Below are 15,854 nucleotides of genomic sequence, written 5' to 3'. Positions count from 1 at the left end.
AGCATTATCCTATTCTTTTCTTTTTTAATATACTATCATTAAGCGTAAATCTTTCTATGTCAATGAAAGAGAGTCAGTAATCAACCATAACTTATTACAATATACTGCTGTAATTTTCTTACATACCAAAGTAAATGCTTATTTAGTGAACTAATACTCCTAGAATTAATTAGAGATATCCTAATGGGAAGTAGCGAGTTATTCCCAATACAAGTGTCTCTGACTACTTACCGGGAAGACTCGGTAATAACTCTGTATACAAGTATTTTTGGAAATAAATGAATTTTTATTTTTTATTTTATTTTTATTTTATTTTAAAAAAAATTTAATCCTTTTCCAGATTGTTCGCTGGCCGTGGTGCCTGTCACCACAGATGACAGCGGAAAGTTAATCTTTGACGTTGATGTATGTATCTGAACCCAAATGGTTTATTTATATTTTTTCATAAATATTTAAGCTGAATATAAATCAGTGTTGAGTAATACACATTGAGGCCGACTCTTTTCTTCTTTTTATGAATTCTTGCGGTTTCAATGAAAACAATGATTTTGTTAAGAATGTTGATTTAAACATTTTAAATAAGTATTTGATGCCCGTTTTCACTATCAATCTCTAATTTTTAAGTGATGGCTTTTGGTAACATAACAGGAATTTTGTTTTCAAAGGGGCCACTTAAATAGTAGGGATTGATGGTAAAAATTTGCTATGAAGACGTATTTAATTATATTATTGGTCAATGAAATTGATTTTGTTCAATTTCTATGGCCTACCACAGAAACGAAATTAGGTTTCTCCAAAACTATCTAGACTTTATGCGCCTGCCAAGTGTCGCCTATTGGTTTTTATCTGTATTTTGATTCTGAAATTAATTTGCATATAGTGTCTGCATACGACGACTAAACGTATAAAACTATGTGGTCTTTTATTTAGTTGTAAAAGGCGCTATTTCGCTACAACAATATGAAGCCTGTTGTGCTACCAACTGTAAAACATTTAAAAATATCCATAAACAATTCCATTATGTCATTTATTGTATGTAATCTTATGTAAGTAGGTATATTATTCTAAATGTAAATTTTTTGCACCGCCTTACTCTTTCTGCATGACCCGTGGTTGACTGGCAGAGAATTCCATCCGGCATTAAGTCCGCCACAGTGCATTGTTTCTATGTGTGCTAAAGTTTAAATTAATAAAATAAATTCCAGGGCAAACAATCCAAAACAAACAATTTGTTCGACATGGGTTTGCTTCTGTCGTCCGATAGCCAGGAACAAAACAACGACGCGCAAAGTAAATACATTCTTGACAAGCTGCAGATACTTGCCGACGATGATGATGACGGTGAAGAACGTAAGTGATTTTATAGTGGGATAAAAACTATCCCTAAATTGTTTTATTGGGATAAAAGTTATCCTTGACTTGTTTTATACTGGGATAAAAATTATCCCTAAATTGTTTTATACTGGGATAAAAATTATCCCTGAATTATTGTTTACTGGGATAAGTGTTTTAGTGAAGTACAGAGCGAAGCGAAAAGCTGGATAAATTGCAGATACCTACTCGCCGATGATGATGATGATACTGAGCGTCAGTGATCTATTTTAAACTGTGATAAAAGTTAACCTAGTTAGTTATGAGATAAAAATTATACCGTATACTGATACTCCCAGTATACCACTCATTTTCCCAGGACAAACATTTTCTAACTGATAAAGTAAAATGGCAATGCCAGATTTTGTATGGAAGGTGGCGTCTTTTTTTTCGCGCGGCCATCGACCAAACCTGGTTTTTTGATTACAAAATAGTGTTATAAACCAAACTTACTATGACATGTATTGAGCATACATTTTTTTAAATACCTTCGCGAAGTAAAACTTCTGTACGTAGTACTTATTATTATTCTGTGGTTTAACGTTGACAAATTGAAAGCCAATTCAATTATTAGGAATATCGAATTGTTTTAGAGAGGTTTTAGGAATTATTGGATAATAGTGTCAACCACTCAACTAAATACTACTTCCTTCTCGTGTATTTGTTTGCAAACTATTACTATAATAACGTACTAAATATAACTGCATAAGTATACGTGGATATCTGTTATTGTCCTTCTTCCATATGAAGAGTAACATTTTTCTATCATAACGAAATAAACGCAACACATGACAAGACAACCCTAGCGCGACGGCCGAGCGTGCGAGCGAGAGAGGTATGCAAAGCGAGGTACATACATGACTTTACCTTCTGTTATATTTTGTGGTTAAACTGTCATCGGACCCGCAACGAAATTAATCAGAAGAACATTGGAGGAGTTCGAAATTAAGGCTAGGCCTTAGTCAAGCTAGGACTTTTTCATTCGACTTGCTTGTTTCTCACAAAAATGTTAATCATTTCCAGAGACAATAGTGATGAAGAACAGCGATGGCACCACCATAATTAAAATGGGCGCTGGACAGAAGGTGGTGTATGATGGTGAAAACTTCTCGTTTGTGCCATGCGGGCAAACAACGGAAAACAACGATAGCCAAGGTCAGAACATCAGGTCATTCACGCCCGTATTCACCATCAGTCCCTATTTTTTAAGTGACCCCTAGTAACACATAACAGGAATTTTGTTTTTATAGGGGGGTCACTTAAAATCTTAAAAATTAGGGATCGGTGGTGAAAATGGACATTAGTAAGTCCCCATTGCAGGAGCACAACCCTATTTTTTAAGTGACCCCTATTGTAACACATAACAGGAATTTTGTTTTCATAGGGGTCACTTAAAATCTTAAATATTAGGGGTCGATGGTGAAAATGGGCATTAGTAAGTCCCCATTGCAGAAGCACGACCCTATTTTTTAAGTGACCCCTATTGTAACACATAACAGGAATTTTGTTTTTATAGGGGTCACTTAAAATCTTAAAAATTAGGGGTCGATGGTGAAAATGGGCATTAGTAAGTCCCCATTGCAGGAGCACGACTCTCTTGAATGTACCATAGAAAGATTTATCCGACACTTTCCAGCTTTTTTATCATGTACTAGCATTCCGACCCGCGGCTTCGCCCGCGTGGAATTTTGTCTGTCACAGAAAAACTTTATCGCGCGCGTCCCTGTTTCAAAAACTGGGATAAAAACTATCCTATGTTCTTTCCCGGGACTCAAAGTATTTCTATGCCAAATTTCATCAAAACCGGTTCAGTGGTTTAGGCGTGAAAGCAAGACAGAGTTACTTTTGGATTTATAATATTACTATAGATTTATTTTGTTATGTTTACTTACAGATTCTAACGAGGAGTCCCAAATCGAGTTGCAAGTGTCTGGCGACGAAGAAACCGCCAACGCGATCATAGCCGCCGCCCAAGAGCAAGGTAATGATAGATAGATAAAACGTTTATTTGCATAACAGAAACACACATTACAAACAGAAAGTAGCTACCAAAAGTAGGATAAAATAGTATCCTCAGGATAATATGACATGGTATGGTAAGACAGAAATAGAAAAGAAAAAAAACATTATGACATACAATATAGTTACACACTTTATACAGAAATTGTATACAGTGTATAGTTTAAGTATTTTTTTTTTAAATAATTACAATAAAATTGTGTTCCCGGGATAAAAAGTATCCCATCTTGGAAAAAGTTTATTCAAGGCACGTTGCAGTCACACCTGAAATTACGCAAATAATAATTTAACACAAGCATATTAGTTGCATATTTTGGGGCTAAATGGCGCTGTTAGAAAAAAATGTCCAAAGATATTTAATTATCTAAATCTTGGGTTTGAAATCCCAGATGCAACAAACAAAAAGTGAGAAAATCTGTTTTAGTACTTGATATAAATAATCGCAAAGTTGACTCCAGTGCCTGTTTTGATAAAATTTGCATTTAAATTATACAGGGTGTTAGGTAAATGGGTATATGAGCCGACACTAGCCCATGTTAACATATGCATATAAATGGTATGGTGAAGTCAGAAATTTGATATCATTATTTTAATTTTTTAAATGTTCATACAAAATAAAATTTATAAAATCAGATTTGTATGAAAATTAAAATAATTAAAATGATGATATCAATTTTCTGACTTCACCATACCATTTATATGCCCATGTTAACATGGGCTAGTGTCGGCTCATATACCCATTTACCTAACACCCTGTATAAGTTGTATTATTTGTTTTGTTGTAGGAGGAGCATTTATAAAGGTGGAGTCCGGGGAAATGTACAAGGTCAAGTCTGTGCAAAGCAAAAACGATGACGAAGAAGCTTTGCATGTAAGTACATCGATTTACACATACAATGTACGAACATTTCTAATTTCTATTGGTTCAACCAAAATTATTAATCCTATAGTAAAATAGGCTACTTTCCTAAAAAAAATTTTTTAGTCCGTCAATTTTAATATAAAAAAATATTGGACACGTATATTTTTAATTGTCAATCAAACAAATATTAACAAAGTTATAGTGCGTTGAAGTTCCGCACGACGTCACAAACTGCTGCACTTTAACGCACTCACTGACGTCACGGGCCTTTTCTTTAGAACTTTGACACGCTTTATCTCTTTACATTTTCAAATAGTGAAAATTACGTGTCGAGTAGTTTTTGATAAGCTAACTGACGGACTTATTAAAACTCTTGCTTTTTTACCCAGGAAACATCGCAATCTTGAGTTAACTTCCTATAAATACTTCTGCTTAAATAGTAACCATGTTTAAAATACATTTTGAGAACCAGGATAAAACAGGATAGATTTTATCCCAGTTTTTGAAAGGGGAATGTGTGCGATATTGTTTCTTTGATAGACCGATAAATAACCCTTGAAAAAGAGGCCAACAATAGTGACAGAGTTTCTTGCGCTGCTTTTTCTCAGCATTTATTGTCCCGAAGCAGTGGTAGGGTTAATACTGGGACGTGTAAAAGTGTGAAAAAAAAAAGAGTTTTATTCACATGGGCAGTTGCAAAAAAACTGATTTTTTTCTGGTGTGAAAAAAAAACGTTGAAAAAAAAACCTGAAAAAAAAAATATTTTTTTTTCTGGACCATGTTTTTTTCAAGAGTACGAAATCCAAAACTTTTAAGACAAATACTTAAGAATATATAGGTAATAGAGTTTTCGGTTTATTTTTAACTTTACTATACTTTTTTGGTTGAGCGGTACTAAGATTTCATGAATCTATATAATAATATATAAAAGAAAGTCGTGTTAGTTACTCCACTTATAACTCAAGAACGGCTGAACCGATTTAGCTGAAAATTGTCAGGGAGGTAGTTTAGAGCCAGGAGAAGGACATAGGATACTTTTTATCCCGTTATTTATTGCCATTAAGGCGGAACAAAGTTCGCCGGGTCAGCTAGTATTATTATATTGGCAACATTTTTACATCAACGAAAGGGAAATCCCCAAATCAATTACATTTGCACACGGAGAAATCCCCTTTAGGTTTATGTTTCTTTGAACGTAGTTGGCTTAGCGCAGTTGGGGTGTGTGACGGACGGAGAAAGTTCAATATCAAATTATTTAGTTTTTGTATTTACCAACTAAAATACCTGAGTATGCCGAAACGAGTAGGTTCAGGCCTAAAATGTAAGGCAGAAGAAAAACCAAATTTAGAAAAAAAAAACAGTGCTAAGTTTTTTTTTCAACAAACTGAAATAAAAACAAATTTGTTTTTTTTTTTCATTTTACATCACTAGGCAGAGCCATATGCAAAAGCTAGTTTTAATTAAATTTTTATTGCGTTTCAGATCCAAAGCATTGTTGAATGTGAAAATGGCCAATACACTTGCCAACTGTGTAAGCAACAAGACAGCACCAAAGGTATGTTGTGTTATGATTTATTAGGGATTCCTATGGCAGAGTATCACAATTTGATATATTTTAGATCGATCGAACCTTAATTTCAAACTCCTCTTATGTTCTTCTGATTAATTTCGTTGCGGGTCCAATGACAGTTTAACTTTCCCCCGGGACAAACTTGACCTTCACTGGTTGGGTTTTTATGGCGTTCAAGCTGTAGATCCTGGCTACACAGGAGTTGCAGTGGTGGGAACGAGAGGTGGGAATAGTCCCGATATTTTAGATCATCTAATATGTTTGGTTTCGTTAAAAATCAATTCCTATAATTAAAATTGGCTTTATTCCCGTTGTCCCCCACTGGTTGACATCGGGACAAATAGTGGGGAAAATGGGAATACACGACAAAATTCGTGTATTTGCTAGAAACAGGTAACACTGATGGTCAGATTATTATTTTATTCTAAAGTAATTTATAATTTTGAGTAAAATAAAAAGCACTTCAGCTTTTAACAAAAAAAAAATCAACTGCAGAATTACCAGTGGCATAAATCGTTTTTCTTTTTCATTGCATTTGTGATGCTAAATAGAAATAATAGTTTATTTTATTTTATATTTTATATTTCTTTATTAAGGAGACAAACAGCATGAGTTTATACATGTGTTTATAGTTGATTGTTTATTAATTTTTATTTTACAACATCTTCAGATCCGTTCGTCGGGGAGTCGGACAAAATGATGCTGCACCTGAAGAAAGTTCATAACGCGCGAGTATACATCTGCCAGATTTGTGGTTTAGTACTGAGGAAGCGCACGGAATACACCAATCATATAGGTAAGGTATTAAGCTACTGTATAAAGGTTTTAAATTAAAATTCATTATTTGTGAGACATTTTAGGGCATTTATATGTTCTAAACACAAGCAGAACACCACTTTAATACAGGTGAGATTTTAAGTTATTATACTTAGTCCAAAATGTTCCACCAACTCGCACTAAGCGTTCGATGACTCTTTTATAATGCGAACAGCTAGGGACTGGAATTCGCTGCCTGCTGCTGTCTTTCCCGAAAACTATAATCCGGGCCTTTTCAAGGCGAGAGTGAATAGGCACTTACAGGGCAGATTTGTACCATCCTAGACTGCATCCCACTTAACATCAGGTGCGATTGTGGTCAAATACCTGCCTTGTTATGCATTAAAAAAAATGTTTTTTTTGTTAGGTAAAATATGTTCTGCTGGTAATGACACGGATACGGCACATTAGTTCCACATTTCGGAATAGATTCGAACAAAATCGGGATTCTAAAAATAATACAATTCAAAGTTGGTTAATTAAGTGTAACTACACCATTGACGGGGGCTATTGGCAATCTTGAAAATTATAAATAACTTGAGAAAATCGAACTGCCTAAGGCGGGAATTGAACCCACGACCTTCCGCTTGCCGGGCGACTGCTCTTCCAACTGAGCTACTTAGACACTGGATGAACCTGTCGAAATTTTCAAGTGTAATGCGCTGTTACGGCCAGCGTTTTTTTTCAGGTTATTTATAATTTTAAAATTAGTTTGAGATGCGACTCTTAACGCTAAAAATTAAATAACTATTGGCAATCTTTTTGTTTTAAATTCCCAACCGCCCCCCAGTGGGGCAACTGGGAATAATTTTTCTCTAACAACAATTCGCTGATGTTTTCAGAGGAGCACGCAGAAAAGTCTCGCTCTACCATCAACAAATCCAAACTGCACGCGTGCAATCTCTGCTCGCGCAAGTTCACGTCGCGCGCGCTGCTCGCCGCGCATCATAATTCGCATTCTGGTGCGCGCCCGCATTCGTGCCGTCGCTGCCATAAGGCCTTCGCTTCTAAGTACACGCTGCAGGCTCACGAAAAGACGCATTTGGTAAGTGCCCGAACATTAGTAGTGTTTAGTTTCGTGCCCCTTTCACAGGGAAGCCCTTTAGAGGCCGTGCGAACAGATACTGTTGCGGACATGACACACTATCACAGAAAATCGAGTCAGAGATCGAACAATTAGAGTTCTTAGAGAATTCTGTCACAAAGCCTTCGCTTGTAAGTACACGCTGCAGGCTCATGAGAAGACTCATTTGGTAAGAGACCGAACTAGCACAAAATATCAATAGTTTTTGTCCCCTTTTAGGGTTCCGCTCTTTTTAACCTAATTCCGTCCACTGCTGGACAAAAGCCTCCACCACAGATATCCACAGTGACAGGTTTTGAGCTGCCCTCACTCTTGCTGCCACAAGGCCTTCACGTCTCAGTACACGCTGCAGGACATGAAAAACTCATTTGGTGAATCTCTAAAGAAATGCATAATAATATGGAGCACCATACACCGAACCGAAGCTAAAAATAATTTAAAAAATGGATTGAGAAATGTCCTTTACGTCTCCAATGTGTCATCACAACCCTACTAATAGTTTGCATCGGAGCTTCAAAAGAAAAACAATAAAAATTGTAATTCCCAATTGTCCCCATTGGGGACAAATGGGAATTTATTTACAACTAGCTTTCCGCCCGCGGCTTCGCGCGCGTTGACTACATTATCTACATATTTTACGGGACCCTATTTTTTTCCAAAACAAAATTTAGCCTATGTTACTCGTAGATAATGTAGCTTTCGAATGGTGTAAGAATTTTTAAAAACGGTCCAGTAATTTTTGTGCCTATTCATTACAAACAAACAAAGTTGTCCTCTTTATAATATTAGTATAGAAAAATGTCCCAAATCGTATCCTAATTCAACAAATACGATTCAATGCTGTTAAAACGTTAAATGGGGCTATCGTTTAGCGCTCACCAGTTAGCGCCACTGTAGAGTAAGGTCCTGTCACTTGCTAGTAGCGAAGACAGTGGCACCAACTGGTGAGCGCTAAAGTGGTAGGAGGACTCGCATTTGCACTCATCAAGATGGCGTCACTGTAGAGTAAGGTCCTGTCAATCGCCAGGGGTGCCAACTGTTAAGTATAAAAACGATAGCCCTCATTATAATAACTTGTATTTCAGGAGCGGCCGCGGCCCCACAAATGTCCGTCTTGCGGCAAAGCGTTCTTGACGCTGCAGAATCTAGCGCAGCATGAGAAAACGCATTCTAGTGTCAAAGAGTTCGTCTGCAAGGTCTGCGGTGAGTGACCACGCTTTAGGCTTGTTCTTACTCGGACACTGAACGGATCGCTCCGAACTACACTCGCGAGCAAAAGTATGGAATCATCCCATTCGTTTTGAGTAATCTTTGTAGCTAAACGACTATGAAGATTAAATTAAAAATGGTACCAGTTTAAAGGTTACATTACAAACTTTAATTTGATACCATAGATGCATAAATAGTCATTGAGTTCTTCAGATCGTTGGGAACAAAACACAAGATGGTGATTCCATACTTTTGCTCGTAAGTATAGTACAATCGGTCAAATGAACTACACTGGTCATCACAAAAATCGTCCCACCTACGTTTTACAGGAAAACTCGTTTCTACTGACACAATCATGGTGCCCCAACAATATTGGTGTTATTTGAAAGCCCAATAAATATCCTTAAAGAAAAACACATTTAATTTCCTAATAAACGATTAACATATAAATAAATAAATAAATATCCTTGGACATTTTACACTGCGCTTCTAGTCCCAAACTAAGCAAAGCTTGTACTATGGGTACTAGATAACGGATATAAACATACTTAAATACTTTTTTTTTTGTAAATACATACATATTATAGATAGACAAGTTAGTATAGATATACAATAAATGTGACTTGAAAAACTTGAAAAAAGACCTCACTTTGGGCTCACCTCTGGGATCAATTAGACCAAATTTTATGGTTATAAAACCAAATAATGATCACACGTATCCTCTTTAACAGATGGATAGCGATTAATCCCAACTTAACAGTTTTATAGCCATAAAAGTTGGCTCAAGCGTAACTATCTATTTTTTGAAGAAGTGACTCTGGATCGTTCTAAAGAAACATTTTTGGGGTAAAAACCTTTCCTTTAATGAAATGAAGTTTAGAACTAGGCTTTCAAATGGTACCAATGTTGGTGGGAAGTGTGGATGCATACGTTTGATAAGTGCTTGTCGCGAGAGGTGCGATTTATTTGATGCCGAGTGTATTATAAGACATCATATGTAATACCTATTCTATGCAATAAATGTTTGAATTTGAATTTCCAGAGAAAGCGTTCTCAACACAGCATAACCTGGAAGTCCACGGCGTCATCCACTCGGGCCGGAAGCCGTTCTTCTGCTCCGTCTGCAGCAAGGCCTTCGCCAGGAAGCCCGAGGTCAAGGACCACATGAGGACGCACACGGGTTTGTGGAGAAACCATAAAGTTAACTATAGTCTGGTCCGTGAGCACGTAGAATTTTGTCCAATGACCCCAAGCTACCCATCCTTATCGCTCGCGCGTAATGAGGGCTATCGTTTTTATACTAAACAGTTGGCACCCCTGGCAGGACCTTACTCTACAGTGGCGCCATGTTGATGAGTGCAAATGCGATAGTCCTCCTACCACTTTAGCGCTCACCAGTTGGCGCCACTGTCTTCGCTACTAGCAAGTGACAGGACCTTACTCTACAGTGGCGCTAACTGTGTGCCTACCATGAGTTTACGTTAGGTGAGTTCGCTAGCGAATACGTCAAAAAATTCTATGAAGGTCTTATTTCTTGAAAGTAGCCACTAGGGGCGCTGCACAATATGTCATACATTTAAATGTCATTTTTTTACGCAGTCGCTAGCGAGCACACCTAACGTAAACTCATGGTAGGCACACTGGTGACTCTGGTGAGCGCTAAAACGATAGCCCTCATTATGTTGCTGTCGCGCTCGCACACTCACTGCGGGCGCGCGTCGCACAGTCGCGACAGCAATATAATAACGCGCGAGCGATAAGGATGGGTAGCTTGGGGTCATTGGACAAAATTCTCCGTGCTCACGGACCGGGCTTTAGTTTAATCAATTCTTTAGCAACGGCCATTAAATCAACCGTTGCCATACAAAAATTCTTACTATTTTTTGATCAAAACAAATATGACTGTGAACTGTACTGTGAGTAATTGAAGAAATGGAAAAAATCAAATGTTAGCGCGATTTAAAGTCTAACATCGCCATCTGTTGCACCCCGTCGGAAAACATTCAACTTGTACCGTATTTTTTATTAATTTTATTTTTTTATCGTCCCTTTTGTTTTAATTTTAGGCCGTTTAGTAAGGAGATAGAAATTGGGTATTTGCCAACATTCCTCAATAATTCAAAAACAACTTTTTTTTAAAAGGCACTATTTTAAAGACCAAAACTATGGTCTTAAAATTACCTGTAAATTAAGATTTTTGATTGTATTGTAATAAAAAAGTAGTTTAATTGATTTGACAAAATAGTGACGACACTGGCTAGTAATTCCATACAAAATCTATGAGTCTCGTTTTGACAGTTTTAAAAAGTACGTCAATTTGATTGGTGGTGGCAAATACCCTATTAGAGTATTCAGGCTGAGTTGCTTTAACCGTAACTATAACAGTAACCGGTGTTTTTTGTATGGAGTTAGACATATTTCTGATATTTGTTAAAGTAAGATGGTTCAAACTTCAAATTAACCTTAAAATTCTGCATGCCACTTGCTAGTTAAAGCATGAGCTTTTCAAGTAAAATGTTTTCGGACGTGTCGCCAACAGATGGCGCTGTACGACTTTCAATCGCGCTAACATTTGATTTTTTCCATTCTTTCAATAAATCACTTGGTAGTCTGTTAGTTAAATCAATAATTCTTCAAATTTTTGTATGGCAACGGTTGATTTTGTTGACGTTGCTATCGGAATAGACTATGTTTAATATTTATACATAATTATTGCTATCGGAATAGACTATGTTTAATATTTATACATAATTATAATTATTACATAGGGTGGAATTTTGTAATGCCATCTGGAGGGAAAGTACTCTTAATATTGTAAACATATTTTTTTTTCTCAAAGAAAAGATTCCTTTATTTTTTAAAAGATTTAGAACTGCATTCAAAGATTTCCAAAAATTAGCTTGCCACACCCGGGAATCGAGTCAACTAAAACCTGTTAAAAATTACACCCTGTATTTTTATGGCATCGATCGTTAGGGTTAAGTATAAGGAAGAAATCTCCCTAACAATCTTCATAAATCTAATGAAAGGAAAACCATGAGATCTTAAATTATTTTAATTTTGGTATGGTGGAGAATTTTCTAAAATCTTTGAATGCAGTTAGTTCTCTTTCTTTTAAAAAATAAAGGAATATTTTCTTTCAGTAAAATTTTCTATCTACAGTATTAAGAGTACTTTCCCTCCAGGTGGCCTTACAAAATTTCACCCTGTATATTGCCCTCTTATGACAAAAAATGAAAAAATAATACACTTGTTGATCGACGTAAGTAAAGGTTGTGGTAAAGGCTTAAAATGCAATGCGAAAGTTTGTGTAGATGTAATGTAATGTTTGGTACTCTTCACGCTAAAACCACTGGATAGATTTTGATGAATGAAGTATTATTTTATTTTGTCCAAAATAACATATTACAGGCTATAATTTATTGTTCCTTTATTTCATTTTAAAAACATAATTTTAGAAAACTTTCTAAATTATCACAAAAAAATTGGATACCACCGGTTTCGGGGCAGATATGTGACAAACTAAATTTTACGCGGGCAAAGTCGCGGGCAAAACCTAGTACAACAAAACCAGTAGTGCACGTGCTATCGGTTGGCTGCTTTTTGCAGCTTGCCTTAGCACCTTAGTAAATGTTGTCGCACGCGGCTCAACAGATGGCGTTGTACGTATTTAAATCGCGCTAACATTTATTTTTTTCCATTTCTTCATATACCAATCTAGTGAAGTAATGAAGTGAATGAATAAGCTAAAATTTTCAAGAATTTTTGAATGGCAATGGTTATTTTTGACGTTGCCTACGAAATTATATCATAATCACAGAATAAGTAATAGTACAGCCCCCCTAGACAAAACGCACTTTTTGATCAAATCGAATCCGTCAAAACTCCATACAAAAAAGGGGCTTTTCGACCACTTTTCGACTGGTTTGCGATTATAATTTGCACTTTGTCTAGACCCACAGGTACAGAAGGATTACTCCGCAAGACGATTTAAATAAATGCGAGTCTTGCTGTGACGCGATACAGTGGAATTCAGCTCGCACAGCACTAAGTACCTACAAATTTATTCACCTACAAGTTTTGTCTCTTTCTATCGCGTGCCTCTGAACTCTTCTTACGTTGTTAGGGTTGCTGTCTAGTGAAAAATTAATTAATCTACTTATATGTAATGAGGTACGTATGTAGGTAAGTACGCATTCATTATGGAAAACCTTGGGAGAGGCCTTTGTCCAGCTGTGGACGTCATTTGGCTGAAACGAACGAACGCATTCTGAGCAGTAGTCATGGTAGGTTAGGTTCCTATACTATCCTAAGAATTATTGATTACCTACATGGCCAACATACCTTTCAGCATCTTTGGGAAGCGAAAAAAAATATAAATCCGGTGTAGATTTCTTTTCGAATTTAAACACCCGAACTCCGCACAATATTTATTTCTCTTTATGTCCATTTTTAAATAATACTTTGATCATAGAATTAGGTACTTAGTACTTAGGGCGCTTCGCTGTAGGTAATTATCGGATGTACCGCGCGGAGTGAGCCAGGCCTGCCGCGACTTCGTCCGCGTGGAATAATGACTTTGGATCATGCATTTTAATAATTTAGTCTAATTATTTTACAAATAGCTTTTGCCCGCGACTTCGTCCGCGTAGAAGTCGAAAACGTTCTCATAGGATTTTAAATGGTTTTTATTAGAGATGCACCGAATGTAGATTAAACCGAATACGAATGTTCGGCCGAATATTCGGTTCAAAATGTACCGAACCGAATATTCGGCCGAATCATTCGGTTCAAATTTGATTAAAACTTAAATTACCAACTAATGTTGACTCTTAAAGTTACTATAAATTTGTTTTTTAATTTCATTTGTGAACGGATGATATAATTTGTTTATTGTTGATTTTAAAGAATTTTATTTGACTTACATTGAATTAAAACTACAAATAGTTATAACAATTCCTAGTTCACCATTCACTAGCATACCTACATTCCTAGATAGATATTTATTTAAAAAAACTTATTTGATTTTATAAACATATTTGAATACTTGTGTTGGTTCCTTAAGATAGTAGTTATTACATTACAACTATTCTAAAAAAAGTTTTCTGAAAATAGTTGTTTGTTACTCAAAGCAGTTTTGGCAGTGTCCTTAAATTTTTCAATTTCATAAAAAATAAATTTATCTTTTTATTTCACAATAAATAATTGGTACAAGTAGTGTCTGGTTCATTTTCAAAAACTATAAAATACTTTCGCTATAAACCACACTTATTTAGTAATTAGTTAACCAAACTGTTTAATTAAATATTATTTTTTTAATTGTTTAACAATACTTTTAATATTCGGTAATTATTCGGCAATTCAACCGAACATTCGGCCGAATACGAACATGAAAAAAATATGCCGAATGTACCGAATACGAATATTCAACCGAACATTCGGTGCATCTCTACGGCCATGTTTATTTGTTTACATTATTATTTGATCAGTTTGTTGCGATGTTTTGTTGTTCGACGTTCTGGATAATTAGATATTCAAATAGCTAAGTAATACAATGACATTATGGTGTTGAGTGGTGTTGGTGCAATAGGACTTTGTGATTTCTTTAGTGTGATGAACGATTGATGTCCGGGAGACCTTCCGTTCCACGATACCTTGTGTCATAATGTTTTCGCGGGTGGGGTGGGTGAATCGACACCACCATACCACCGAAGGGAGACCCGGAGATCACGTTCTTGAAAATAGGATTTCACTACAAGTACCTACCCGGTCACTTGAAAGCGTGGGAAGGTAAATAAGTGAGTGGATGGATGTGATAATGTGTTGCGATTCGTTTTGTGAATTGGAGTGAAGTGTTACCCCCTGAATATCTTGGATTGCTTGCAGAGTCAATAAAAAGAGGTAAGTGAAGAATTGGTTCAAAAGTAATAATAAAAGTGGGCGGTGCCGACTCGCGTCAAAATTTGTGAATGAAATACCGTTTGACCACGTTTGACCTAGGAGGGAGTTGCGCGATCGTAGGGCTGTCCAAAAATTAAAATAATAATAATTTATTTAGTTTTGTATGGGAAAATATTATTTATTAAATATTACGATATCCACTTTCTGACACCACTATAGTATTTATATGAGTATGTTAACATGGGCTAGTCTCGGCTCATATACCCATTTACCTAACACTCTGTATAATGTATGTATACTTTGTTTTTTTTTTAAATACATAAATATTATACATAGTCACACCCAGACCCGTCACAGAAATTAAAATTCATCATTTCAATTTCTGCCCGGCCGGGAATCGAACCCGGGACCTCTCGGCATAGTAGTCCGTTCTGAACCACTACACCAAACGGCCGACAAATGTAAATGTTTGAATACTTATATAATTTTATACCACCGGTTTCGGGGAAGGGTCCCACAAGCAACCAGTGGTCGGGGTCATAGCCACCGGTGGTCAGGGTCATTAAAAATGTTGTACTATAAGCAAACTTAATGCCTTATGGAATTCTATCCCAGTCCACCATTGGGCCAAGCAGTACTATACCCGGCGATAAATATTGCACGTCGACCTTTAGAAAGAGACAACCGGCTAATTTCGGTTTCGTTATCACTGTCGCACTTGAACAATGACTGACAATGACGTTTTGTCAAAGTGTATAAACAAACTTTATTTTAAATGTGTGTAATTGATTTTGTGAATTAAATTTCTAAAAACTTTTTATAGTCGTGAAAGAAAAGTGGTTTAAAATGTGTTAAAGTATTTGTCGAAGAGAAATACTAAGAGTTCGGACAATATTTTCATTGAATAATGTTTTGTCAATGACGTTTTGTCAATCGTATAGGTAGTGTGCGACAGAGATAACGCTCTACGAGCCGAAATTAACCGATTCTCTTTCCAAAGGTCGATGTGCAATATTTATTGC

General features: G+C 36.2%; 1 protein-coding gene across 1 annotated transcript in view; it reads left to right on the top strand.

The window, feature by feature from the left end:
• Positions 1-15,854, top strand: part of LOC114357419 (zinc finger protein 543) — a 33,643-nt gene that overhangs the window by 6,161 nt on the left and 11,628 nt on the right. The window contains exons 6-16 of the mRNA XM_028311014.1: positions 341-405; positions 1,206-1,350; positions 2,395-2,526; positions 3,266-3,352; positions 4,176-4,261; positions 5,735-5,807; positions 6,493-6,618; positions 7,481-7,683; positions 8,808-8,925; positions 9,974-10,131; positions 11,471-11,478. Coding sequence (XP_028166815.1) covers positions 341-405; positions 1,206-1,350; positions 2,395-2,526; positions 3,266-3,352; positions 4,176-4,261; positions 5,735-5,807; positions 6,493-6,618; positions 7,481-7,683; positions 8,808-8,925; positions 9,974-10,131; positions 11,471-11,478 — 1,201 coding nt within the window. The remainder of the gene's footprint in view (positions 1-340; positions 406-1,205; positions 1,351-2,394; positions 2,527-3,265; positions 3,353-4,175; positions 4,262-5,734; positions 5,808-6,492; positions 6,619-7,480; positions 7,684-8,807; positions 8,926-9,973; positions 10,132-11,470; positions 11,479-15,854) is intronic.

The sequence above is a fragment of the Ostrinia furnacalis genome, unplaced genomic scaffold, assembly GCF_004193835.3.
Source record: "Ostrinia furnacalis isolate ACB-3 unplaced genomic scaffold, ASM419383v2 OfSCF3149, whole genome shotgun sequence".
Taxonomy (NCBI): domain Eukaryota; kingdom Metazoa; phylum Arthropoda; class Insecta; order Lepidoptera; family Crambidae; genus Ostrinia; species Ostrinia furnacalis.
This window is presented reverse-complemented; position numbering and strand designations above follow the sequence as displayed.